The 26783-nt window shown below is 39.6% G+C and overlaps 1 protein-coding gene across 1 annotated transcript in view; it reads right to left on the reverse strand.

The window, feature by feature from the left end:
• Positions 1–26783, reverse strand: part of GBE1 (1,4-alpha-glucan branching enzyme 1) — a 259599-nt gene that overhangs the window by 141023 nt on the left and 91793 nt on the right. The window contains exons 3-7 of the mRNA XM_075593996.1: positions 22920–23032; positions 13515–13640; positions 12595–12730; positions 6369–6459; positions 5607–5816 (exon numbers count right to left, since the gene is read on the reverse strand). Of these exons, the coding sequence (XP_075450111.1) occupies positions 5607–5816; positions 6369–6459; positions 12595–12730; positions 13515–13640; positions 22920–23032 (676 nt within the window). The remainder of the gene's footprint in view (positions 1–5606; positions 5817–6368; positions 6460–12594; positions 12731–13514; positions 13641–22919; positions 23033–26783) is intronic.

The following is a 26783-nucleotide window of genomic DNA, read 5'->3' on the forward strand; positions in this document are numbered from 1 at the left end:
AATAATAAGTTTAAGTTGAGCTAGCCATTACAGGGAGTTTGTACCGTAGAGATTACTGAAAACATTAACAGGATCCAAACTTTACAAGGACAATTTACTGCAATAAGCACTCTTCAAACCCCATCCCTCCAACAAATACAGTTAGGTCCGGAAATAATTTGACAGACACAATTTTCATAATTTTAGCTCTGTACGCCACCACAATAGATTTGAAATGAAACAACCGAGATGCAATAGAAGTGAAGACTTTCAGCTTTAATTCAAGGGGTTGAACAAAAATATTGTATGAAACATTTAGGAACTGCAACCATTTTCATACACAGTCCCCTTAATTCAGGGGCTCAAATGTAATTGGACAAATTAACACAATCATAAATAAAATGTTCATTTTTAATACTTTGTCGAGAATCCTTTGCAGGCAATGACTGCTTGAAGTCTGGAACACATGGACATCACCAAAAGCTGGGTTTCCTCCTTTGTGATGCTTTGCCAGGCCTTTACTGCAGCTGTCTTCAGATGTTGTTTGTTCGTGGGTCTTTCTGCCTTAAGTTTTGTCTTCAGCAAGTGAAATGGGCTGGCTTTTTTTTAGATATTGTTTGGCAAAGCCTAATCTGGCATTTCTATTCTTGAGGCTTATGAATGGTTTGTACCTTGTGGTGAACCCTCTGTATTTGCTCTTGTGAAGTCTTCTCTGTATGGTAGACTTGGATAATGATATGCCTACCTCCTGGAGAGTGTTCTTCACTTAGCTGGATGTTGTGAAGGGGTTGTTCTTTACTATGGAAAGGATCCTACGATCATCCACCACTGTTGTCTTCTGTGGACGTCCGGGCCTTTTTGTGTTGCCGAGCTCACCAGCGTGTTCTTTTTTTCTCAGAATGTACCAAACGGTTGATTTGGCCACTCCTAATGATCTGCTATCTTTCTGATGGATTTTTTTTTTTTGCAGCCTAAGATTGCCCTGTTTCACTTGCATTGAGAGCTCCTTTGACCGCTTGTTGTGGGTTCAAAGCTACAGCTTCCAAATGTGAATGCCACAACCTGGAATAAACTCCAGACCTTTTACCTGCTTAATTGATTTTAAAATAAAGGAATAGCCCACACCTGTCCATGAAATAGATTGAGTCAATTGTCCAATTACTTTTGGTCCCTTGAAAAAGAGGGGGCTACATATTAAAGAGATGTAATTCCTAAACCCTTCCTCCAATTTAGATGTGAACACCCTCAAATTAAAGCTGATAGACTGCACTTTAAGCCCATATTCATTATTTAACTGTAACTTAAATTTATTTTGGTACACAGCCGAAATACCAAAACTTGTATCAGTGTCCAAATATTTCTGGACCTAACTGTATGTATCATATCAGACATCAATATTTGAACTATTTACTAGTAAAAAATATTAGATATCCCCAGCACTCATGTGGAAGACACACGAGTCAGATAATTCAGGTAAAAACAAATGTATTTCAATAGTTTAATATATTTTTTATGAGAGATAGAGCGACATAGAGAGAGATAGAGAGAGATAGAGATATATATACACACACACACATATATATATATATATATATATATATATATATATATATATATATATATATATATATATATATAATATATATATATATATATATATATATATATATATATATACACACACACACACACACGTACCGTGTTAGCTCAGCTTAATAATCAAAAACGAATAGACGATACCATTCCGTGGCTAAGCAAATGCTTTTATTTGTGCGAGCTTTTGAGGTACACTAATCTTCCGGCAGTGTTACACTGGATAAAGCAAGAAAGGTTTAACTTAAAAACAGTGCATCTTTGAATGTTATCTGGGACTGAAACCTATCCCTCCCCGCCCCCGTACTGAATGCTTTTTATGACTTGAGGTGCTAAATGGTCCCTGAATGTTAGTTATGTAAGAGTGTGTGTATTTGTATATAAATGTATAAAGGCACCCACAGTGTATACAGCCCTCTACAAAAGGTGTGTGTGAAGTGGAAGTGTATACCAATGGTGTGGGTAGGTGTAGAAATGTAAGAGGGTGTTGCAATACTATAAGTGTGTGTGGATACTACGTGCTCCCTATTGGTATATAGGGATGGAATTACATTGTATATTTGTGTGTAAAACAGCTGTGTGTGCATTCATATAGCGCAGTATGTATAGACATGGCCTTTAGCACTCATGGGAAGAGAGTTCTCGTGTCAGTAGTGACTCATGAAACAGCGGTCTCGGTTTAGGCCACCACTAAGTGTCCTGAACAGTTGCATACATTTATATTCATGCAACCGTCTCTCTTTCGGTGTTCTAAGATTACCTTTGAGTATGGCCACCTTCAGTTCGTGCATCTTGTGGCCAGTCAGAGAAACGTTTGCCGACAGAAATGGCTCTTGTTCCAAGTGTGATGCAGATTCATGCTCTTGTTTAGCCCCTGTCCCGTCTCACCTATGTAGTAGCAGCCCCCTGGGCATTTCATGCACATGATGAGGTACACGACATTGCTGGAGGAACAGGTGAACCATCCTCTCATTTTGTACTCCAGATTACTGTGTGGCATTTCTATTGTGTCCGCTGTGTGGAGCATTGCGCAGGTTTTGCATCTTGCGTCCTTGCATGGTCTTGTTCCGCATTCAGTTGTACTGTTGAATACTTTACTCCTCACCATAATTTTCTTGAGATTATGAGGTTGTCTTTATGATAATAAGGGTGTTTCAGGGAAGACCTCTTGCAGTTTTGTATCTTCCTGGAGAATGGGTTGTAGTTCCCTGGCGATCTTGCGTAGGGCTTCTATGTGTGGGTTATAAGTGACCACCAAAAGGTACCCTGTCGCTTGTCTCTTTCTGTCTGTATTCAAGGAGATCACATCTTTGTATTCTGATGGCTTTGTGGATTTGCTGGTCTACAATTCTGTGGTTATATCCACGGTTTATAAAATCCAATCTCAAGGCTGTAATCCGCTGGCCTGTGTCTGCTGTGTCGGAGCATATCCAGTTGCATCATATGGCTTGACTGTTGATGGCTGCATGCTTACAGTAGTGTGTGTCAGGTGAAAGCTGTTGTCCCTCAAATAGCTGGCTCTGTCTGTAGGTTTACGGTACACAGAAGTCTGTAGTTGGTTGTTCTTTATAGTAATGGTGGTGTCTAAGAAATATACTTTGTCCGGGAAATGGGCGACTTTGAGGTTGATGGTCGGGTGGAACGTACTGAAGTTCTCATGGAACTGTATGAGGTCCTGTTCACAAGAGGTCCAAATCAGGAGGATATCATTGATGTACCGAAGGTATGTAAGGGGTTTCAAGTGACAGGTGGAAAGTCACTTTCCAGTTTTGCGCAGAACAGATTGGCTTACTGTGGCGCCATCCGAGTGCCCATAGCGGTCCCGGTTGTCTGGATGTACTGTATGTGTCATTTAAAAATGTGAAGTAGTTATGGATCAGAATAAATTCGATGCACTTAGTCACTGTTCTCTGTGAGTGGCTCCTGCAGTCCCAGAAAGTATCTACAGGCTGAAATCCCATCTTTGTGGGGGATGTTTGTGAAAAGTGATTCTACATCCATGGTAGCTAGTAGTGTTCCCGTTGGGAGGGGGCCAATGGCATTAAGTTAGCTTAGCAGGTCGGTGGTGTCCTGGATATAGCTGGGTGTGCTCCTGGCAAGTGGTTTTGGAATGCCTTCCACCCAGCCAGAAATATTCTCAGTCAGTGTGCCAGATCCAGAGTTAATAGGGCGCCCAAGGTTACCCTCTTTGTGAATTTTAGGGAGCATGTAGAATGTGCCAGGTTTTGTGTTAGCTGGTATCAGGTCCAGAATTTGTTCTCGTGTGGATCGGGAGTGTTTGAATGATCCTGTTGAGTTCTCATGTATATTTTTTTGTTGGATCCTCCTGCAGTTTGGTGTAATACTTTGCATCAGAACGTTGTCTGTGCGCTTCCCGCACTCTGTGGGCCAGTAGGAAGCTGTGATGTCATCACTTGATTCCCCCTTCTAAAGTGCTGGACCGGAAAGTGAACTAGACTGCCCTTTAATGACCGTTTTGTTCTTTTTAACATCAGCACAAAGTTTCAAACATATGAAGTCTTAACAGATTAGATGCATTAAAATAATTTTCAAACAATTTTCAAGTTGCATAAAATGGATCAGCTTTTTACCCATGCATATTAGGCCGCGCCTATAGTCCTTACTACGGCGACGGTGTGATGTCATCTGTCGCCGTTGTAGCAGCGATTTTTGCTTATATAGTGTTAGACAAGTGTTAGACAGCGACCGGGGGGCGTGGCAGTGAGCGGTTCGCCCTCATTGGCTGACCAACTCACCATTATCAGTTTGCGCCACAGACAACATGGTTTCCACTATTACCTTGTGCAGTTTGGATACTACTAGTGTTTGGCTGCAACTGATTTGTGCACAATGATTTGCACTTATATTTTTAGACTGTCACTACTATCAAGACTATATGAGTTTGCACCTTAATATATTCACATTTGCAATGAACAATGCAATCTGAAATACCATACGATTTAAATAAAAACGTTGACACAGAGCATACAGTATATAGTTTGTGGATTTTGGCAAAACAAGGAATCATACAAGACATCTCGCTGGAGTGCGCAGAATAATTTAGCTAATTGGAGAATTAGGGAGTAGTAGTTATGATTGCTAATTTTACAAATCGAATCATACCAATCGAATGGAACACCATTGTTAACGGTAAAGTCTATTATCGTCTAGAAATACAGTAACTGATGTTTTAATAAGAACAGGCAGAAATATGTTGCTGGAACATTTGTAGGAGAAAAGATGAAGATCCACAAATTATTATAAAGATGAGTGACCAACCTAATTATATGTGACAACAGAAGATATACAAGCATTTTTTATTTTTATTTCTTAAACCAGACAACGTAAAAAACTAATAACAGTCGATTAATAACACTTAATGCATCTTCATGTAGTATTTTCATACAGGATGGGCAAATATTTACTCTACAGATGTTACCAATACTTTAACAGACCGCATATTGTGTCATATACGACAGCTTTTACCATTAAAATCAAAGTATGTCGTAATTTTAGTCATGCAAGTAAATGCTCATTCTTTGTATTCTCTGACACACTGTACAAAAGAGAACATAATTGAAAAATCAAGGGGTTTTTAATTGTTGGCAAAAAGGATTCACAAGTTCATGTTTTCCTTTTGTAGGCAATCAATTTAACAATACAAACTCCTAGGATTTAGTCAATATTGTTTTTTTGTTTTTTTTAAATAATCAAATAATGAAATAAATAAAAACACACAGATGACTATAACCACTGGCATCAACAACAGTGAGGGCAAGAAAAGCCAGAAAGCAGCAACAGTTCAAAGGCTCTACAACAGTTTGGTGTATGTACATTTCACTTGGTATTGCATACCAGGATGTGTGTGCTTTGTAATACATAATGTTGCCAATGGAACCTCTCACATAGGCAGAAGTACTAAAATAGCTAATGTATAGAAGTTCATTGCAAACATCTGAAAATATTTTACTATATTATTTGCTACAGTATATTACCGGAGAACATAAAATCAACAAAAATACAAGAGCACCTACTTTGAGTAGTCAAAAAGTCTACTATCCCAAAGGTCATGGCTTCCTCTAGAACCATCATGGAAGAAGCAGGAGTTGGTTCCATCAAACTGGTTCAGGCCATCCTCGCTATTTTTTGATGCATGGCTATGCACAACATCAAGTAGAACTAGAATACCCATAGAATGCGCAACATCAACCAATTCCTTCAGCTCATCAGGAGTCCCATAGCGACTGTCAGAATATTAAAATCAAAGCGTAAAAATGTAATCCATCACTGCAGATGTCAAGAAACAAGTCGCTATCAAATATATATTTTTCTATACTTTTTCTTGTAATGTAATATTTAATATATATGGCACAAAATTAGATTTCCAAGTTTCATTCATTTGTTGTACAGTAATATTGCTTTTTTTTTTTGTCCCAACCTCCTCCTAGACCATATGGGCCATGGTATTTTGGGTAATGATACTGGGCAAACTGGGAACTACAGTATCTGAATTTGGTTGGTTTCCTAGTTTGTTAACTTTTACATATCTTTCTTACCAAATTGTACATTTCGATATTGTTTAATTGTACGACTAGTTTTAAAAACAAAAACAAATATTCAATTATGTGGGGGAAAAAAACAAAAAAAATCTCCCAACAAATCTCTGTGGGCCTGGCATATAAAATAGACACATTCTCATATTTCTCAATTAGGTGCTTATTCAAGAAACTTCAAAAGTTAAACCTTTCTTTAATATTATTCTAAAATAATATACAACAAATATTGGCAATTCTTACCTTGACGCTGCAAAGAAACTGGTGACCTGATAACCAAAACTTGCATAGTATGCATGTTCCATGACAGCCATCATTTGAATGCAGTTATATCCTGATAAATAAAATGCATTTTAACATTTTTCTCCACAATACTCTTGAAAACATTACTATAGTAGATCTTGGTTAATTTGTGCTAAATCTTATATTCAACATTACAGTGCAACCAGCAGTCCAAGTGTGGAATTAAGTCTGGCTTAATATTTTAATAGTCTTCTGATAAATGATGTGAAGGTCATTTTTTCAATCTAGGCACATATCAAAAATATGATATTTTTCTATTTTATTAAGCATAAAGTGATATGCAAATACAAACTTAATTTGACTTGTGAATGTTAACTATGCCCATCTGCGTGCCCTGAACTTCACTTGCACATTTGATATTTACAATATGGATCATGAAAGCTAGCAGGAAGTAATTGATTGTTTGTACTATACCCTGTGCTTAACTACAGCCTTTTGTAAATACATTTCAAACGCACTGTACTCATATCTTTAATCATTACATATTTCTTATCACATTCCATTCCCTGAAGGAAGCTCTCAAAAAGAACAAACATAAAAGTAATTTGCAATCAATCACTTTGAGCAGAAGAAACCAAGAAAACTTTTTTTCCCTCCATTTCTGTCACTTCGTTAAACTGTTAACTCTGTGATATGAAATGAAGGAACCTAAAAGGAAAACAGTCACGTGATGAAACTAGAAGGTAGAACAAATCCCTCTTATGCAAAACTTTAATGTCCGTAAAGAGATGCTCCTTCAAACAAACAGGCAGTGATTAATATCAGTAAAGAATAACCTTCAGGTTCACATGAGCAGACTAAGAAATCCTAGTCATTTTTCCCCCCTGAAATCTTAGCTTTGTTTCCCCTTTTTAACTGATGTGTTAACATAAGTTACTTTTTTGTAGCACTTTTTTTTAGCTGGGCTGTGATGCCTGATTATTTTAATTCCTAAAATTAAATAGGAGTTGATATTAAGCATTATTGATACAGTATCAGATCTGCCAATGTCTTCCAGGTAATTTAAGGATTTAAATTTTTTTTTTTTTCCTTTAACAGTAATTTATAATGTGAAGTACAGGGGAAAAAAGGGGGATACAATGTTTTACCATGAAGTAATAAATTGAGAGTTACCCTCTTTCAAGTATGTCCTGGGAACATAGTTATGATGACAATACATGTTACATTAAATAAACAGGGTCATACATTATATTTAAAGACATTGTGTGAACAGTTAAAGATAATGTTATAGGCGTATGCAACAGTTACAGACCAGATTAAAATGTGAGACAGCTTTAGTTTTGAAAGAATTTAAGACTAGTGATGGCTTTGTTGGTCTCAGGTAGATTGTTTTAGTTGTGAGGTGCACGTTAAGAGAAGGATTAGTCTGATTATTTGTTGAACCTTGGGACCGTGAAGTCTTTTGGAGTCAGATCTCAGGTGATAAGACCTGCGTTTGGTAGGGGTGAGGAACCTATTCAGATAGGCGGGTAGCTAACTTAAAGAATTTGAAGGCAAGACAGGAAAATACATTTTGCGCATAGACTCAAGTGATTGCCAAACTAGTTCTGAGCATTTTGCAGTGATGTGTGTTGTAGTTACATTGGAGGACAAAGCGGCATATTGGGATGTAGAGGGTGTCTAGTTTGCTATGGGGGGGTTGGGCTACTATACCACATACCATGTCCCCATAGTCTATAACTGCATTAGGATCTGTTGTGCAATGCGCTTTCTAACCAGCAGGAGCAGGGAGGATTTGTTCCTATAAAGAACCCCTAGTATGGATGTCAGGTTATCAATGTGCAACCCAGGGGCGTAGCTAAAGCCCAGGCAAAGCCCGGGGGCCCATGCTCTTGGGGGGCCCGCTCAGGGCTACCGACGGGGGTGGAGGGTGGGGGGTGGGGGGAGAAGAGCCAGGACATGTGGCCCAGCCGTCTAGCTGATGACCACAGAAGTCAGGTCCACCTTTCTCCTCTAGGCTCCTTAACAACAAATTGCTGTCAGGCCCACTCCTGGCGGTGAAGTATGCTCACAGCACTACATGGAAGCTGGATCGGGAGCTGTGAGCAGCAGCTGGGGTAGGGGGGAGAGTTGCCGAGAGAGCAGACAGCAGAGGCTGTGGGTGGAACTGAGGCAGAGAGCTGCAGAGCTTTACCCACCCTTGCTCTCCATGACATCAGGGGAAGGCGTTACTATGTGCTACTGTGGGAAGGTATGGTGTGTGTGTGTGTGTGTTTGTGTGTCAGTTTGTTGTGCATGTGTGTCAATTTGCTTTGTGTGTTTCAGTCTGTCAGTATGCCGTGTGTGTTTGTGCGTAAATTTTTCAGTTAGTTTGCTCTGTCAGTGTGCTATTTGTGATTCACTGTGTCAGTATGCCTCAGTGCAAGCAATTGAGGTAACACGTGATAATTTTTTTTATGAGAGCATTTTTAAAATAGTTTGCATTCTTTACACAGTTGTCTCCAGTTAACTGTATTAAAAGAAGAGGTTACGGTGCAGTACACTGTACACAACCACTTGTGGGGGGGGGGGTTATTGTAGTGTGCGTGTAGGTGGTTATTCTAAGTTGTGTATTGTGAGGGGGGGTGGGTACTGTATTGTAGAGGGGGAATTGTGTGTGTGTGTGTGTGTGTGTGTGTGTGTGTGTATGTGTGTGTGTGTGTGTGTGTGTGTGTGTGTGTGTGTGTGTGTGTGTGTGTGTGTGTGTGGGGGGGGGGGGGGGGGGGGGGGGGGGAATTTGTGTGTGCGCGCGCGCGTTCAAGGAGTGGAGGGAAAAATGAATGTGAGGAGGGGAGAATTGAGGGAGCTGGATTGAGTGTGGAAGGGGTGGGGCGGGGTTACTGACTGATAGCCGAAAAGGGGTCAGGGGGAAAGAGATGGAGAGGAAAAAAGGGGGTAGTGAGGGAGGGGAAGTAAGAGGGGGGGAGAGAAATACATGAGGAGAGGGGGTGAATAGAGGAGGTGTAAAAGAGGGGCGGGCTCGCAGGGCCGCCAACACACTGTTATTCTACAGAATATGTTCACTCATAAAGGGGCCCTGAAAAAAAATTGCCAATGGGCCCGCACATGTATAGCTACACCACTGCTGCAACCCAAACGTTAAATGGGAGTCAAACCATATGCCCAGATATTTAAAACAAGTGACACGGGCTACAATTGTATTAGTGTTGGTTCTGATCTGTAGCTTTGTAGTTGGTAGCTTTAGAAATGTAGGCCTGGTCCCCAATAAATAGAACAAGGAAATGGAAGCAGGCACACAATCTTTCTAAAGGTGCAGTTTATTGTGCCACCAAAGGTCCAACGTTTCGGCAATAGATTGCCTTTATCAAGGAGAGGGCTACAGAACATACTAAACATACCACTATTTATACCCAAATGGGTACTCACCCCTCAACGATCCCGGCTGCCTGTTCCCGGATGTCGACGCCCCCAATGTGACATCAGAGCTGCTCCCTGACGTCAGGGGGCTGCTCCCTGAATGTCCAGCATCCTGCAGGATCATCAGGGAGGCTGTCTCCTCGTGGAACCCCGAGATCCTCCCCTGGTGACGCATGACGTCATCACGCCACGACGCGCTGGCGCTCTGACGTCACGTTAGGGGAGTCGACATCCGGGAACAGGCAGCAATTATCGTGGAGGGGTGAGTACCCATTTGTGTATAAATAGTGGTATGTTTAGTATGTTCTGTAGCCCTCTCCTTGATAAAGGCAATCTATTGCCGAAACGTTGGACCTTTGGTGGCACAATAAACTGCACTTTCAGAAAGAGCGTGTGCCTGCTTCCATTTCCTTGCTCAAGTACTTTTGGGATGTCTGGACCTCCCTGGACACAGCGCACCGGCAGATAAGTACCCCCCTCCAGCACCTACCAGCGGTGTGCATGTACTTCTATATATGCCCCAATAAATAGAAGCCAGAGCCAACAAAATAATAAACATAGAAAATGATTACAGGTCTGCAGATACACTGTAGCAGTAATTACTGTGTATATCATAAAGTAAACAACTTACCAACCCACAAACTCTATATATACACACACACACACATCAATAAAATGTATATAGGCCTATAAAAAGGTAGGTTAAGCAACCAGACCCACATACTGTAGCACCAGAATGGTTTTATCATTGGAGAATTTTTTTCATTTTGATTAAGATAATATTAAAGACCACTATTTAGAATCGTTTAACCAAGCTCTTAAAACGCAGAACATGACCTTTAAAGAGGCAATTCATGCAGGTTTTATTTCCAGTTTTTAAATCGGGATTGAAGCAGGGGGTCTGCAGAGCTAAACCCCCTTTCATTTCAGCTCCAGGGACCCTCCTGCTTACGGAGATACTTACCTCCGTAGTGGGTACCAGTAGCCACTCCAGGGTTCACATTATGGTTGCTTTTTTTTTTTTTTTAAAGCTCCCACCGACATACAGGCGATTAGAAAGCCGTGATGTTCCTGGTGCGGCTTCCTATTGGCCCATGTGATGAGGGAGCTTTAAACTGCAGGAGATACCGGCACCCCATTAGGAGGCAAGTATTTCTGGAAGCAGAGGGTCCCTGGAGCTGAAATTTACGGGGTTCAGCACTGGAGACCTCTTGCTTTAGTCCTGTATTTAAAAAAATTAAATAAAAACACCTTGGATTGCTCCTTTAACATAGACTGTAAACTGGTTCATTTGCCAAATTCTATCCCAAACATAACATGAAAGGTGATGACTCTTTCCCATGAAACTGCTATTGCACAGCACAATGCCAAAGAAATCTTTGTTAGGGAACTTATCATCCCTCCCAACAAGTATTTTACTTCTGGTAAGATGTTTGTACCAATCTGAAATAGTTTCCTTCAGAGTCTGCTAACTTTAGGGTACAGATATTCTGGAGGTGTTATTACTTTCATTATCGCACAGTAACGTGCACAACAGTGTTAGGCTGCGCTTATAGTGTCGGTCGACATGGCGTCTAAACAAATGCATTGCCGCCGTCGCATGCGCTTATAATAAGCGCGACGGAGCAACAGCTTTGTCGCGATCGCTGGAAGTCATCTCAATTTGATTTTTCCAGCGACCGTAGCCGGACATCACCGTCAGTATAAATTGAGTAGTTCTTACTCGCAGCTCCATTTGTTCCAATGGAGGAGCCAGAAACTGTGCGTTATAACTCATGTCAGCAGTAACATAATATTGTGCAATAAACCGTTTGCTACATTTCTATATTCCCCACACATGTAAAAATGTACCCTCTATGATCACATCCCCTGTAACATATTTTTGGGTTGTTGTGCCACACTGCATGGCGCCTCAGATAAAAGGCGTCACGCCACACTCCCACTGCTCATCTAGGGAGAATATTGTACTTCCCCGAAGATCCTTTTCACAATCTCTCTCCTCAGAATTCCACTTGTATTCAAAATTGGTAGAAGCGAGGCCTGTGTGTTCTGGCGTGCATAAACTGGAGTTCAATAGTTGGCCAGTATGGCTAACAATGCTAAGCAGCAATGAACATCAAAGTGCTTCAATTACAGATATTTAATTATCTTGAAATTGTTGATTTTCAAATGTTGATCTGTGAATTATTTTTAAATACTTTGCTCCCTTAAAACAGCAGGTCAACATTATTGGCTTTATGGCCAATTTAACATTCACATTTCTTGTGCCAAGCTACGTCTTAAAGGGCAAAGGCAATAGTAAGCAACCAGTCCAGACGCCTGTGTCACACAACTGTATACAGTACACAATAAACGTTTTATACAACAGTGACATCAGCAGCTTCTAGCAGCAACTAAAAAACGATAACAGGAACTTATCTCTACTCAAGGGTCAGAGTGGAGGAGTATAGCATTTATTTCCTATTTTTCCTTTTGTGCACCTCATCACATTTATATTCACATCTGCACTGGTTCCGGGGGTTGTCATTTATCTAGCCCTGGATTGCATATATATTATTCACTTGTTATTTAAGATTTATTCACTATTAATATTGATTATTTTCACTGATGGCGTAGAGTGCCACCTTGGTTTTTCTTTGCTAGCAGCAACTAGCCTACCCATAATACCTTTCACCTAATTACCATAAAAAATACCAAAAACAAATGGTTTGCTTCTGTGTCTTCAAATTAATTAGCAATGTTCGAGGCCGGCAACTTTTTGGACAATTTTGTAACAGCTATGGGTTCCCCAAAAGCTAATATAACTTACCAAGATCCTTTATTTTTGGCAAAACATTGCATGTAAAGTTTTTATATGTAGCGACTTTTCCTTCTGGTGAAGCAATTCCCACATGAGATTCATAGATCCGTATGCTTTTTGGCTTCTTTGGATGTCCATGTTTGTGCTGGAGGAAAAAAACAACAAAAAACTTCAAGGACTTAACAGCAACAAGGGAGATTGAAAGAGAATCAGAGTTTCACATACAAAAGTTTAAATAGTACCACACTACAATTACTTCATCAAGTTAAAATAATAATAAATTAAGTATAATAAAAATAAATTATGAAAATTAGATAGGGTGATAAGGGCCCAACAATTTAAAACTAATGACAGCAATAAGTCCTTAGCGTAGCCATATCATTTTTTGCTATATCCAGTTCTGCTTGTTACCCACAAATTACTGCACATAGAAGATGAGTTGACTCACTATTACGTCAGCTATATAAATATTAGTTATGTAAAAAATAACCGCACTATTTTCTTCGTACGATAATGCTGAATTCTTGTAGTTTTTTTTTTTTAAAGTTCTTAATTGTGGGTAGGTTTGTATGTTGTGATATAATTGAATGTGAGATGAGATAAATACCTCCCAAGTCTCTTTAAATTGGTCAATGGGTAGGTTTTACAACATACAGTAAACATACACTCTGTGGCTTGTAAAATTCTGCACAATATCATGAAAAATACCAAAATGTGTGTGACTGGCTTCAATAAAGGTTTGCAAGCAAGCTTTATACAAAAAATAAATACACATCCTTACTTGCATAACAATGTATACTGTAGTACTGCCATTATGTTAATATATAAAGGTTACTTGGATTGTTTCGAATTTATGAATATTTTAGTGTACATAGAATGTTTAGAAATGTACAATATAATGCAATGTATAAAAAAGTAAGGAATCTTACTTTATAAGGCTGTACGGGTTCCCAATGCACCCAGTCATATACCACATTCTTATCTTCCTGGACCACATATTTTGCCCAGGGTGATATACGGTACAGCATCTCTCCACATTTACTACGGATTACAACCTAGAAAAGAAAATACAAACGTAAAATGTAACAATAATGCAACATACTCTAATGATCAGGAAATTGCGACTGCCAGACAAGTGTACAGAAGGACACCCAATTTTCTCCTATTCCCTCTTCACAAACATTACACCAGTTAATGTGATGTGTTTAATTATACTGCATTATTTCTGCAAAAGTTGCCCATTTTGTCATGAGTGTCATTGAAAACAATGGCAACACATTATCTCCTTAATGTTACTGCGTTATTTCTTGCATTATTCAACGTTAACAGAGCAAAGATGTTGGATAGATGTGTATATACATGCACACAAAAATATAACAGAAGTCAGTGACTTACAGTAAGGTTGAAATTAACATGGCAGAAACAGACAGGGCCACTGACAGCTTTCACAGGGCCAAAGGACCAGAATTTCAACCCGGGCCCTACATGTTGGCAGCTTTACGAGACCTCCCTCTCTCCCCATTCCTCCTCCCCACACTCCATAACCCGTCCATTCCCCTCCCCACACTTCATAAGCCCCTTTCCACCCACACACCAAAAATGAGAAGTGCACGCTCCAATTAATAAGACAAATGCTCACTTACAAGACAAACATTTAAAACTTGCAATGTATATGACAAGGCAGTAGATTACCAGGTGTTGGTCTTGCATAGGGTTATCTTACAGCAATTAACAAGCAGTTATCCGAAATACAACAACCTTCTTTCCCCCCGTACCTTAGGTTACACACACCACACACTGATCGATTAACAAAAGAAAGAGAGAAAAAGGGATCAAAGCAGCAGTTCCTCCTTCACCCTCTTTATTTTTAACCAAGGGACCCCCGAAGCTGAACAGTGCAATTTTCAGATGCCGTGACTCAGGTTTTTGGAGATCCTTGCTGATAAATGTAGCACTGATACTGCCCGGTATGTAAATCTGCGGCTTCACACAGGCAAAAATCTGAAATTCGCAACAAAAGATGCTTTGATTTCCTATTGGCCCACATAACAAGGGAGATTTAAGCTGCCATTTTCTTTGCCCTAGAGGGGACTAAAATATGCTACTTTTAAACAGAGCTGGTGCCACGTGTTTTGCCGCCCTATGCAAATACAGACTGTGCTGCCCGCCACATCCACCCCCTCTTCTACAATCATCAAGAGGAGGGTTCCACTGACTTGATTCAATGAAGATTATAGTAATGAAATACCAACATTTCAGCCTAATAATACAGCCTTTGTCAAGGCTCCACCGTCACCCACAAGTGCTCCGAACACAATCCTGCCAATTGCCAAGGATGTGCGCGCTGTGACATCAGCGCACATATGGCATTGCCTAGCGTGATGGCTTCATCGCAACATCACTGTGGTAGGATATGTACACAGAAGAATAAAACATATCACCTTTTCCCCTTCCCCCTCCCCTGCTCTTCCACCATTACATGAATTTTTTCAGATATTCAGAAGTGTCTTCTAGTGTTTTGTTTTTTGGGCTCACCCAGGGATTTTTTTGCGGCCGCCCAGAAACTATAGCACCCCGAGATGCTCCGGTCCAGCTTTTAATGGAACCAATAAGATCCCTATAGTTAGTTAAATCACGTTTGTTTTTTACAGGATGGGAAACAGGGGGCCCCAGAGCTGAAACATGCTATGCTATGGGAATCCCCAGGATACTTACATGTGAAGGTACCGGCGTTAAGTTCACAGCAGGGATAAAAAAAAAATGAAAAATGGCGGCTTAAATCTCCCATGTTACATGGGCCAATAGGAAGCCGCGACGTCATCCAGGAAGTAACACCGTTATCTTTACAGGTAAGTTTCTCATGAAGCAGGGAGTCCCCCAGTGCTGAAAATCACACAGTTCAGTTCTGGGGAGCCCTGGTTCCTATTTGAAAAAAATAAATAAAAAATTGAGGGAGGGGAAGAGATTAGGTAGGCTGGAGTGCCGCTTTAATTCATCAACATGGGAGTTGGTGAGCAGTATCTGACAATGTAAAGTGTTATTTTATTTTTATTAATGATAAAATCTAACATAAAAAGTATGTTTCTGTTCTAACTTTTACAACCTCTAACTTGTGTTTTGTATGCAGTCGATTAACATTTTGAAAGAGATTTGCAAGGTTAAAGCACCATATATCTGTTGACTTAAGTAGCAAGATGTACCTGTGCAAGGTTACTCATAGCCTCAAGCACCCATATAATAAGGACTTTAGATCTAGTTTATTATTGCTATACAGTGTGCAAAAAAAAAAAAAAAAGTTGCTTTAGATTTAAACTGTGGCAGTCTATCTGCTGCCTCAAGCAGCCACTTTTAACAGTTTATCACTTTAGAACTCTAGATAAATGCATTGGTCAGTAGAGATTTATAGCTCTTAGCCCTTAGCCTCAAATACCATTTCAGTGAATAATACACAATTAGAATACAAGAAAAGAAAGGACATTTGTGAAACCTTGAATATAAAAGAAAATGAAAACAAGAAGAAAAAAAAACAAAGACAAATTGTAGAACTAATATAAGGGATTAATAAAAAAAAGGTATCACCCTTTGCACAAAAAGTATATTGCAAGTTGTAGCCATCCTATATACAATTTAGTACATACATACAGTAGAAAATGTTTTCTTTTAATGAAGCAACAACTTGATAACACTATACCAATGCCCCAAAACCTTATTTCTCATGTTATGTACACATAAAACACCCTTCAAAACAAGGTATTCCTCATATACAATACCTAAATATATTTAGCAAGCTTCTGGTACTCCTGAATGGGATACACAGTAAATATAGTAAGCCTGATTTACAAACCCAGAATCAAGAACACCCTGGATAACACAGACGTCTCCTAAAATGACACAAATACTTCTGAAAAGTGCCAGCATGCTGGCATTCTGTACAATTTATTTTTCTACCAACGGCTGCGTCAGCTGGTTGCCTGGCACATGAACATCAGAATCAAAAAGCATGGAAAGAGTCACAGCCCTTCTTCCTACATGTGTAGTGTCAACCACGAAGCATGCTGGGATCTCCTCCTGCTCCCACCGGTGACCGGTGTGCTACTCGCTGTACTCTGCAAAACTCTGGGTCCAGAAGGGTTACACCCACGACACGGTTTCTATTGAGGCAGACATCAGTCCTAGTAGTCTCATGGCCCGACAGTGAAATGCTTGGGGCAGTTCTCAGGTATCGGACTTGATCACGTACGGCCCACCAATGAGCACGTGAACAACATATGTCAACGGTTAATGCACAGCTCACAAGCTGGCCCACTTTTATCCATCGCAAAGGTCCGTCAAATTAACAATATCTCCCCTCAATCCGTCTGTCAAGGGGGAAGACTCCTGGAGCGGGTAGGACCTTGGAGGCCTTAACAGTGGGGAGCAGGCAAGGATTTTTGGGGTCACAAGCAGGGTTCGGTGGCAGGAAGGCAGGACCAGGGCAGGGGAGCAGGAACTGAGACCAGGGAACAAACGGGGACAAGCCAGATAACTAGTGAGGGCCTTTAACAAGTACATGACTCCACATGGAACAGGAACAGAAACAAAATAGAAGCATGGGCATAAGGAGTCTGAACATACAAAACAAAGGCAAGGGAGGAACAGGAAACATGAAACTATAAGGACAGAGTACAGGAGCAATAAGGGGAGACAGACAGAGAAACCCTAGAGCCGACAGAAGCCAGCAGCACACTCGGCGGACAGAGAAAGGAACTTTGGCTAGGAGCAGGATGTCTAGGAGAATGGACCTTGCCATTCGCCTTTTCTCACTCACCAAAGTGCTTTCACACCTCTGGACATCCTCTCCCCTTTGAACTACGGACCCTATGTAGACTTGCTGGCACTGTAACTGGTCACCTGGGCAAGCTACATAGAGCCTAATAATAAATGTATAACACATTGAAACACATTTTAATACATGGTGGACTTTGAAGAGACTCATAACTGTGCTGGATGCTCGAAAAGCAGGAGTCTTGGGAAAACTAGGCAGCCCCGGTGTAATTCTACTTGCGTACCAGCAAATCATGCCTGTACGTCAGGTAAAATTAAGGTACTACCGGTATCTCCGGTTTCCGAACGCCTGAAAACAAAAGAATTGCATTCTTACCCAAATATACCACCTAAAAATTCACACACCAAGTTTCATGAGTCTGTGGTACAAGGAACATGAAATAGGAAAAACAGGGTCATTGTATTTTTCCACATGTATCATCCCTGGTTCCTGGCTTATGGAGGTACCAGGAACCCTACGGGCACAGGGGTAACTTCATTTGATAGCCTGGTTACCCCCCCCCCCCCCCCCCCCCCCATCACAACTTATTTTGGCTATAATTTACTTGTGGCTGCAAAAGACAACAATTATACAAATACCATACTCCACATAAGTGGTACATCATGCCAAAAAGTATACTAACAATTAAATGTATTTTTAGTAGTAGTCCTGTGGTTCTTTAGGCTATTCAAGTAACACAGACAAGAGAACAGATTTGCTGCCTGCGGAAGAAGCAACTTACAACATTACACCATAATGCAAGCCGGGCCTCTAGAGACAAGCAACTAGCATAACTTTAGGAAGAGTTCCACTAATCAAAGCACTAGCAATAAATTGTAACTCACTGGTAATTTCTACTTTGTTTCTTCAATAGAATCAAATCATTTAGACTTCAATTATAAAATAAACAAGAGCTTACATTTATACACAGATGGAGCGGCCGCTATTCAAAAATTTCACGGAGCCGTTTTTGTGTGCTCTGCTGTATTCCACGTGGCCAATCACACCAGGCACACACGTGTTTATCGCGGTTGCATTGTTTGAATTTCATGGATTGTTTCGTTGGGTGCTATTCTTCGTGTATCCGTGGCAGAAATTAATGAATTGTAGCATGTACAGTACTGTGCTACTGTGTCAATTTCAGGTGTTTAGAAACCAGAACACTAAAATGCAATTTTCTGCACTCGCATTTTAAGGCGGTACGGTTGGAAGAAATCACGCGCCATGACATGGGTATTCCGAGGTATACAACGCGTGAAGTGTTCGAATAACGGCCGCTGCATCTGTAGGTATTTTCATACTTATAGGTTATTATTTAGGTTGGTTGTAGTTTTTAATACCTTTCAATGGGCCTACATTAGAATTCACAACTTTTCAAATTAATGTGTACACAGCTTTAAAAACCTCAGAGGTCTCTTCTTTAGGTTTATGATTCCTGCATGTTTTTCAAATGCTCTACAAACTATATTTTTTAAATTTGAAAAACTCATGTCAAGCATGGTTAAGCCATTTGATGTGAGCTTAATCTAAATGAACTTCATATTAATAGCAACTTAACGGTAAGTTTTACTTATCCAATGAGTATAGTGTTCATTTTAGCAGCAGTTGGGGTAAATGCCGCTGTTGCATATGATGATCACGAACAGTACATATCCACTAAAGTCTGTTAAGGTTAACGCAGGAACTGAGCATTACGTTGGTTAATTCCTAAACTTGTTTTGGAAAAGGAAGGAGGATTGTACTATTTTAGTAGAGTATCCACTGACTTGCATAGGGGAGTGTTTTGGGAGTTCTGCAAAACATGGAGAGATACCTGTTAACATACCTGAGATCTCTGGGACTTTGCATTTTCAAAGTAGGCTATTTCCCAGGTATCAATTCAACATGGTGTATAGATTACAGTTTTGGGAGGTATACAAGGCAATGTGTAGTGTTCTGTATCCAGCTCTGCATTTCTCTTGTTTCCTGCCTATGACGTTGCTAGGTATATGTTCCTTCAGCAACCTTCCTCTCCCCACCCACCCTGGGGCTTTGGTTCTTTCCTTTCTCCCCATCACTTGGTGCAGTCCAGGCCTGTTTAACCTCAGTAGTTGCTTTCAGTTGGTTATTTTTCAGAGTTAACCGCCTTCTGCCTCGTTTCGCCACACCGCTCCCTACAATAGTATTGTTTCTTACCTATTAATTATTATTATTATTATTAATCCCTGTAACAGGGATGTATCCCTGCTTAAATAAAGCAGCCTCAGAGCTCTGAGAATCAAGCAGAGAGATAGTTAATTGCAGCCACTCAATTAATTAGTTTCCACCCGGACTAATGAGAGATCTGAGAAATGCCTGATGTGAGAAACGGGAGAGATTCCTTTGCTCTCCTTCTGTCAGCCCAAATGTGAGCTGAAAAGTCTGCACACAGACACTGTCTTGAGCACAAAAGCTGTGCTGAGATCAAGACACCCAGACACATAATTTTCTGGACACAGAGGACCCAGGAACCTGCCAGAGACTGACATGGAGGGCCACCTGCAAAAGGTACTTTCTCAGACTTTGGGGTGTTAGTCTGGTAATGGGAATATCCCTCCAGTCCTGCAGATAGGGTCTGGGGAAGTACTGTAAGTTAGCCCTTACAAAGGGATAGAGGTTTGTTACTTTGTTGTTTTTGAATGTTTTGTTTGGATGAAGGAACGAGCTCAATAAAGCCAAGATATAATTGCACTCAAATCGGTCTCCATTATATGTACCTCTGCACACATCTCTTACAATTGCCATATGTTTTCCCTTCATTTCTGTTCATGTTCCCACAATAAAACATCAGAAATTCAAAGACTACTTCAATTTGTTTGAAAGAAGTAATTGGATTATCTGCTTGTCTCAATTTATTAAGCCTGAGGAAGCCTGGGGCAGAACAGGTACACTACTACAATAGCAGACTCCTCCTCCAATATAAAACAGATTTAATTTTTGCATTCAGTTAGCTTTGTGGACATGCGTTAACCTAAGGTAAAATAACGTTGGTAATGTCACAGTACTTGCCCTGATTTACCGGTACCTTGTTTATCTGGCCTAATCAATCTTATATGAATAAACAAATTCCGTGATCTTCAACTACGGATTTGAGCACTTAATTTTGAGCCTGCCTAGAAACAACTCTCGCTTTTATAGGATTCTGCTATGTATGCACGCAGTGAGACAATATATACAATTCTATTAGATTAAACATACAATAATTTACATGACCCACAGTAAATTACATTTGACAAAAACTAGAAAAACAGAACATGAAAATCAAAAAGGTGAAATACAGTTTTAGCGGGCGCACAACTAAATTAAATCAGCAATCCCCTTATGGCGTTTAACTCACATAATGTTAAGTGTTTATTTCAGTGTTAAAAACCATGTTTTCTTTGCCTCAAATGTCAGAGGTCACGATGTAAATTTTTAAAAACTGTACTAGGCTCTCGGATCACTTAAAATCAGCATTTTCTCTTGTGTGGATACATACAAAAAAAGCTACTTGTCCCTGGAACTGAACCACGTTAATGTCGGCTCCGGGAATGCCCTGGTTTCCGAGATACTTACCTGAATTTCCTGGTATTTAAATCCCCTGATGACTCAGGGCAATAAAGTGTTTAGTGAGAAGACAGATGCATTAAATTATCTTTGAAACAAGATGGAGATTGAAACTTAATTATCTAAAAAGGAGTAACGTAGAGTATAGTGATCAGGATTAAAGCTATGGATTTTATAACTTGGCCAGTCCGCTTAGCTGTGGAACTATTTATTCCCCGGCAAATTGTATTGCACACAAAAATAAATAAAAATCACACAATGCCTCAGAAAGATTTTCAAGTATCTTGTAAGACAAAAAACAACGCACTGCACAATTCCCACTGATGTTTTAGTTACGAGTTCATCTCAAATCAATATAAAATATCTATTTTTTGTTGTTGATGCTCTGCATGCAAATAAGCATTCCCCATAGGCTATATAAAAGTCAGGTTAAATTATGCAGCACCATAGTGGGACTTTTTAGTTAGCAAATTCTACTGTGCATGCGAGGCAGCAATCAAGGGGTAAATGGTCCTCAGATAAAAAGGTTTGGGACCGATAAGGCATAATTTAATAGCAAGCTACAGATACTTAATGTTTCAACTGTACTCAAAATAAACCACAGACTCTGCAGGAGGTATCAACATGGATTATTCACTAGAACAACTGAAAAACTTCTCCAATTCTAATGAGTAAATTCATTAAAAAAGTGCAGCCAATTTGTAACCAAGCATTATAACCTGATTGGAAACAAATCCCTTCATCCCCTGAATGATTAGACAAATGCAGGAATTCAAATTGGGGGCATCTGGATGTCCAATGGATTGTGAGGCTACTCTGCAATATGATCAAATTGCCCACCTCTAAAAAAAATTGTATAACTGCAATATCCTGTTGTGCTCCCTTCTTGCGTCAGGGCACGGACATCAGATGAATACAGATTACTTTTGGGCTACCGTCACCAAAAGGCTGTTTCCCACACTTCTTTTTACCATCACAGCACAGGCACAAATTGTTGAGCCTGGGATTGGGCTTGGAAAAAGACAAAAATAAAAATTGAGCTGGTCATATGTCAGCAAAAAAGCAAGCTTCAAATTTCCTCATGCATGTTAAAGGGGGGTTGCGGGGGGGGGGGGGGGGGAGGTCGACTTGACATTACTTGTTGCTCACTATTTTGTTCTAAAATTGCAATTTTCAAAATTTACATAAAACAAAATACAGCTTGACATTCAAAAAATACCACGTCCCAGGTTAGTTGCACAAGCGGTTTAATGCATCACGATTTTCTACAGAATACATGTAATGAAGTGGCTAAAGAAGCCAAAAGTGACACGCCCATTGGATGCTGATATACAGGTCACTATGCAGAAGTAGGAATAAAATTGTACATGTAGGTCTCGAGGGTTATTAAAAATAATAATAATAAAAAATAAAAAAGTTTTCAGTAATGATTGTTAAATATTTTTTTTAGAAAAAAATTCATAGAACACTTATTAATTCAAAAACGGTAATACTTTTATGAAAACAGGTTCAGAGAAAATATGTTTTACAGCAAGGTCAGTTTTTTTTTTTTTTTTTTAACAAAAATGTAAGATGAATATACCCTTTTTTTAAGAAACAAAAAATGTATATCAGATTGCATTCAGCACAAAGGCTGCTAAAACGTAAAAAAAAAAAAAAAAAAAAAAAAAAATAGAATGACAGGTATAAAGATTTCTGGCCTAAGCGTCTTTAAAAAATAAATAAAAATATTGTTAATACCATATGTCAAAGAGACCAATATAAATTGTAGAAAAAAGTTTAAGGTCACAAAAAAAAAAAAATTATTTGTAATTTAATACCTAATGACTTAAGAAAATCCATCAGTTAAACTAGTTATATAGGTTAAACTCCATAATTCAAACTAAGACTAAATGAGTTGAAATCAAGTTCTAAATTAAGAAAGTTGGGAAACAACCCCCATCCCCCCCCCCTCCAAACTACATACCTTTAATTTGGATCCATGGGGTATAAATGGAGATTTATCTTCTCTCGGTGGAATGCACAGTTCCCATTTTCCAAAATCCAGCTTCTTGTATGGATGTGAAAAACTCCACCCATCTACAATGTAGACAAGTCAGTGTTACTAATACAGTAAATCAACATTTAAAAACAACCCATAGCAAAACAACAAGACCTCCATTATACAGAAGTGTCATTAATATAGATCACCAAATATATGACCATTTTATTAAAAATAGAAAATGGCAATGTTAAAAACAAAATCAGCAAGACAAAATGTAAAAAGGAAGAAATCTAACATGACAAAAACACCCATAAATCAGAACATCAATTTGTCTACAAATTAATAAAATGTAAAAATGTAAACACAAAAAAACGCTAGTATAGAATATCTAAAATAATAACCTTGATGGTTTATAATCATAGAGACAAAACTTCTGTAGGTCCGAACAAACAATCAAATGGGAAGAACAGAGGGGGGGGCAAAAAAAAAAAGTCTCTGGTCTCACCCAGAGGAGCGCAAGATTAACTGCGGGGGGGGGGGGGGGGGTAGAGAGTTTACCACGGCCCCGCACGCTTTCCGAAGGCACTTGCTATGGCAACGTGATGTCATGACGCCGGGAACGTAAGGAGGAGGGCACGTTAAGAGCAGGACAGCCAGTAGGGAGGCGCAAGGGGGGAAAAAACCACACAGAATGACTTCATTTAAGTAAAACTGTTATTCACCACACATTATACAGTAGCAGTTATGGTAGGAACAAAATTTACAAAAACATTTCACAGTCCGGTGAAATTACAAAATGCGTAGTTGCTTCATATTGCAAAGTCAGTAAACCATCCTTACACCCAAAATGTCGAAATAGATGTCTGAATAGGTTTTGTGGCTATGCACTTCTTTAACCCAGACTGTGCTAAAAAGCTGTGTAATGTGACAGACATAAGCTTATAGGGCTCCATGTTCAAATGGATTAGAAGCAAAAGGTTACACAGTGCTCACATGGATGTTATTTTCCAGAATCTACGGCTGCAGTGGAAGCATTGTATGCCAAGCGATAATTGTAAAAGCAGGGTTGCAGACCTGTGACTCATGAAATGTGCTCACTAGTGATATTTTTATTTGTTGTTTTTCACTACAAAATCCGAAGTACATTTTCAGGTCTAAATACTGTTGGGCTACCTTCACCAAAACGCCATTTCCCACACTTCTTTTTACCATCACAGCTCGGACACAAATTGCTGAACCTGGGATTGGGCTTTGAAAAAGAAAACAAAATTGAGCTGGTCATAGGTCAGCGGAAAAAGAAGCTTTAAATTCCCCCTTGCATGTTACAGGGGGGGAGGGAGGTTGGAAGAGAGGGACCTTGAAATTCTTTTTTCCTCACCACTTTGTTCTAAACATTGCAATTATTGTCAAAATGTACATAAACATACAGCTTGACATTTAAAGTTTGCCACGTCCCAGGTAAGCTGCACAAGCAGTTTATTTCATTAGGATTTCCCCCAAAACCTGCATCACCACATTGGTTTTGGGGAACTGTGGAAGACACACAGTAGTAATGCACTAATTTCGGTACCTTCTATTGTAATTATTTTAGCATCTTTTTCGCACATAACCCTACTGGGTCTTTTTTTCTACAACTTCATTAATGGCACTTGACAAAAATGGAAAATGACCATAAAAAGTAAAAAAAAAAAAAAAAACACAACAACAACAACTGGATCCTGTGAAGTAGATCCTTTCTATACAGTGCTCAATAAATCTAGGATATACCAATGACCAGATCAATAAATCCAATTACTGTAGATGTAAAAAAAATCCACTGACCATTGCTTTGAATTTGTTTAAAATATACTAAAAAAAAAAAAAAGTTAATCTGAGATGCTGTAATTTAGACAAAATAAAACAACCTTTCAGACTTACAACTGCTAACCATATTGACAAAACATTAATTTGTATAAATACAATAATGTTGGTTCTTTGAAACACATGGCAATTCGTCAACTAGTATCTATCCAGCAGGTTTACCTTGTTTGCACTAAAACGAACCCAGCTATACCTGGCATAAAGAATTTCTGTCAATATTTTCGCTCAAGGCAAGCGAAAAAGTACACATACTAAAGTTCACTTTAAGATTTAAATTCCTCTGTTCCAGACGAACAGGAAGCTACCCCACAGTGAATAGGGGAATGGTGCAGGGAGCAATAATCTATATGCAATAGGGAGAAAATGTACAAGCAGCATCAATTTTACTGCTATGCCAGCATGTTTCAGAGTAAATGTGATCGGCTCCCTGCAGGAAACAACTCTGCTGCCCTAGAATGTAGAGATAAAAGGGCTGACAGATCACATTTTTGTACAGAAATGAGAATAAGTTTAGAAATAACATTGCACACAAAATGTAAATGTGTGTGAGCGCTATAATATATATACACTGTGGGCTCTCCATTCATTTATATTCACACAGATACACAGATACACACACACACACACACACACACACACACACACACACACACACACACACTCTTACATCACTTACTTTCAGAAACCATTTAACACCTCTAGCCATAAATCTCATCCACACCTGGGGAAGGACAAGCACAGATAACATTCCAAGAGACACTGTTTTTAAGTATTCCCTTTGCTTGCTTCATTCATTGTAACATCGCCGGAAGAAGAGATCAGTGTATCTCGAAAGCTCACCGGACGGAGTTCCTCGGCACAGACGGTGGCCATGTTGCTGCTCCCCGCACATGTGGCGTGAGGTACGCGCATGCACGGCACAATAAGAGGTTGCGGCGCCTGTACTCTTTATATGCTCAGACGGCCCACTAGATCATCGACGGAGCATAAACCTTCCTATGTGCAAAGTGTTCGCTGCTATCTTGTCTTGCTCCTTGTTCCTGACCATGGCTACTCCTCTGGACTCCGCTCTTCTGTTATTCTCCCCCCCCCCCCTGTGTGACGCTACATCCCCCCCCCCAATCTGTTAAAAGGAGATGGCTCTGAAAAAAAACCTTTTACCCAAAATGTTAAAAATGTATATTCATAATAAATGTTAATAGCAGTTCATATATATACTGTACTTTGATAATTAGTACATCATTTGCACATTAGTAAAACAATATAACACAATCTAACCATACAGTGATTTTTACAAATGTAACAGTGTAAGCTAAATCTTTATCCCTGCAGCCCGGACTTAGACCTCCAAACGAGACTTTAAAGCTAAATTAAACACTAAATAAAGCAAATGAGAGTGAAAACTCTGCTCTTTTTTATTCTAATATAGAGGATTGCATAATTGTGGAGTCTTCTTGCATACTACTTGGATCCATTTTCTGCATTGAACTGATGTTTTGATTATCATTTAACCCAGATGATTAAATTAATTTAACACAAAATGCTACAAAATCAAGTTTATATACTGTGTGCATATCTCCTCATTTTTTTTTCATTTTTATAACTTCTATTATAGGCTAAAGCAGTAAAATTCAGGGCATTATTGAAAACCCTGCTCTCTGATTGGTTAAAATTCCGGGCATTATCCACAGTAATGCCCTGAATTTCAGCAGCTTGCAAAATTCAGTTTTCAATCTGTTTATTCCCAGCCAATCAGCTTTCAGAACAGCTGAGACAGGGCAGGGGATTGGTTTGAATTAAGTGAAAGCTCCGAGACATGGCAGGGGATTGGTCAAAAAGTATCAGCCACCGTTTGACTCCTCCCCCTCCCGAGCTGACAGATTTTCTGAGCAGATTCAGTTGAATTGGGGGGGGGGGAGGGGAAAGACTGCAAAGAAGTAAGTGTGTTGTGTATAGAGGTGCAGTGTTGTGTGTGGGGGGGGGGGG

Source organism: Ascaphus truei, chromosome 3 (genome assembly GCF_040206685.1).
Source record: "Ascaphus truei isolate aAscTru1 chromosome 3, aAscTru1.hap1, whole genome shotgun sequence".
Taxonomy (NCBI): Eukaryota; Metazoa; Chordata; class Amphibia; order Anura; family Ascaphidae; genus Ascaphus; species Ascaphus truei.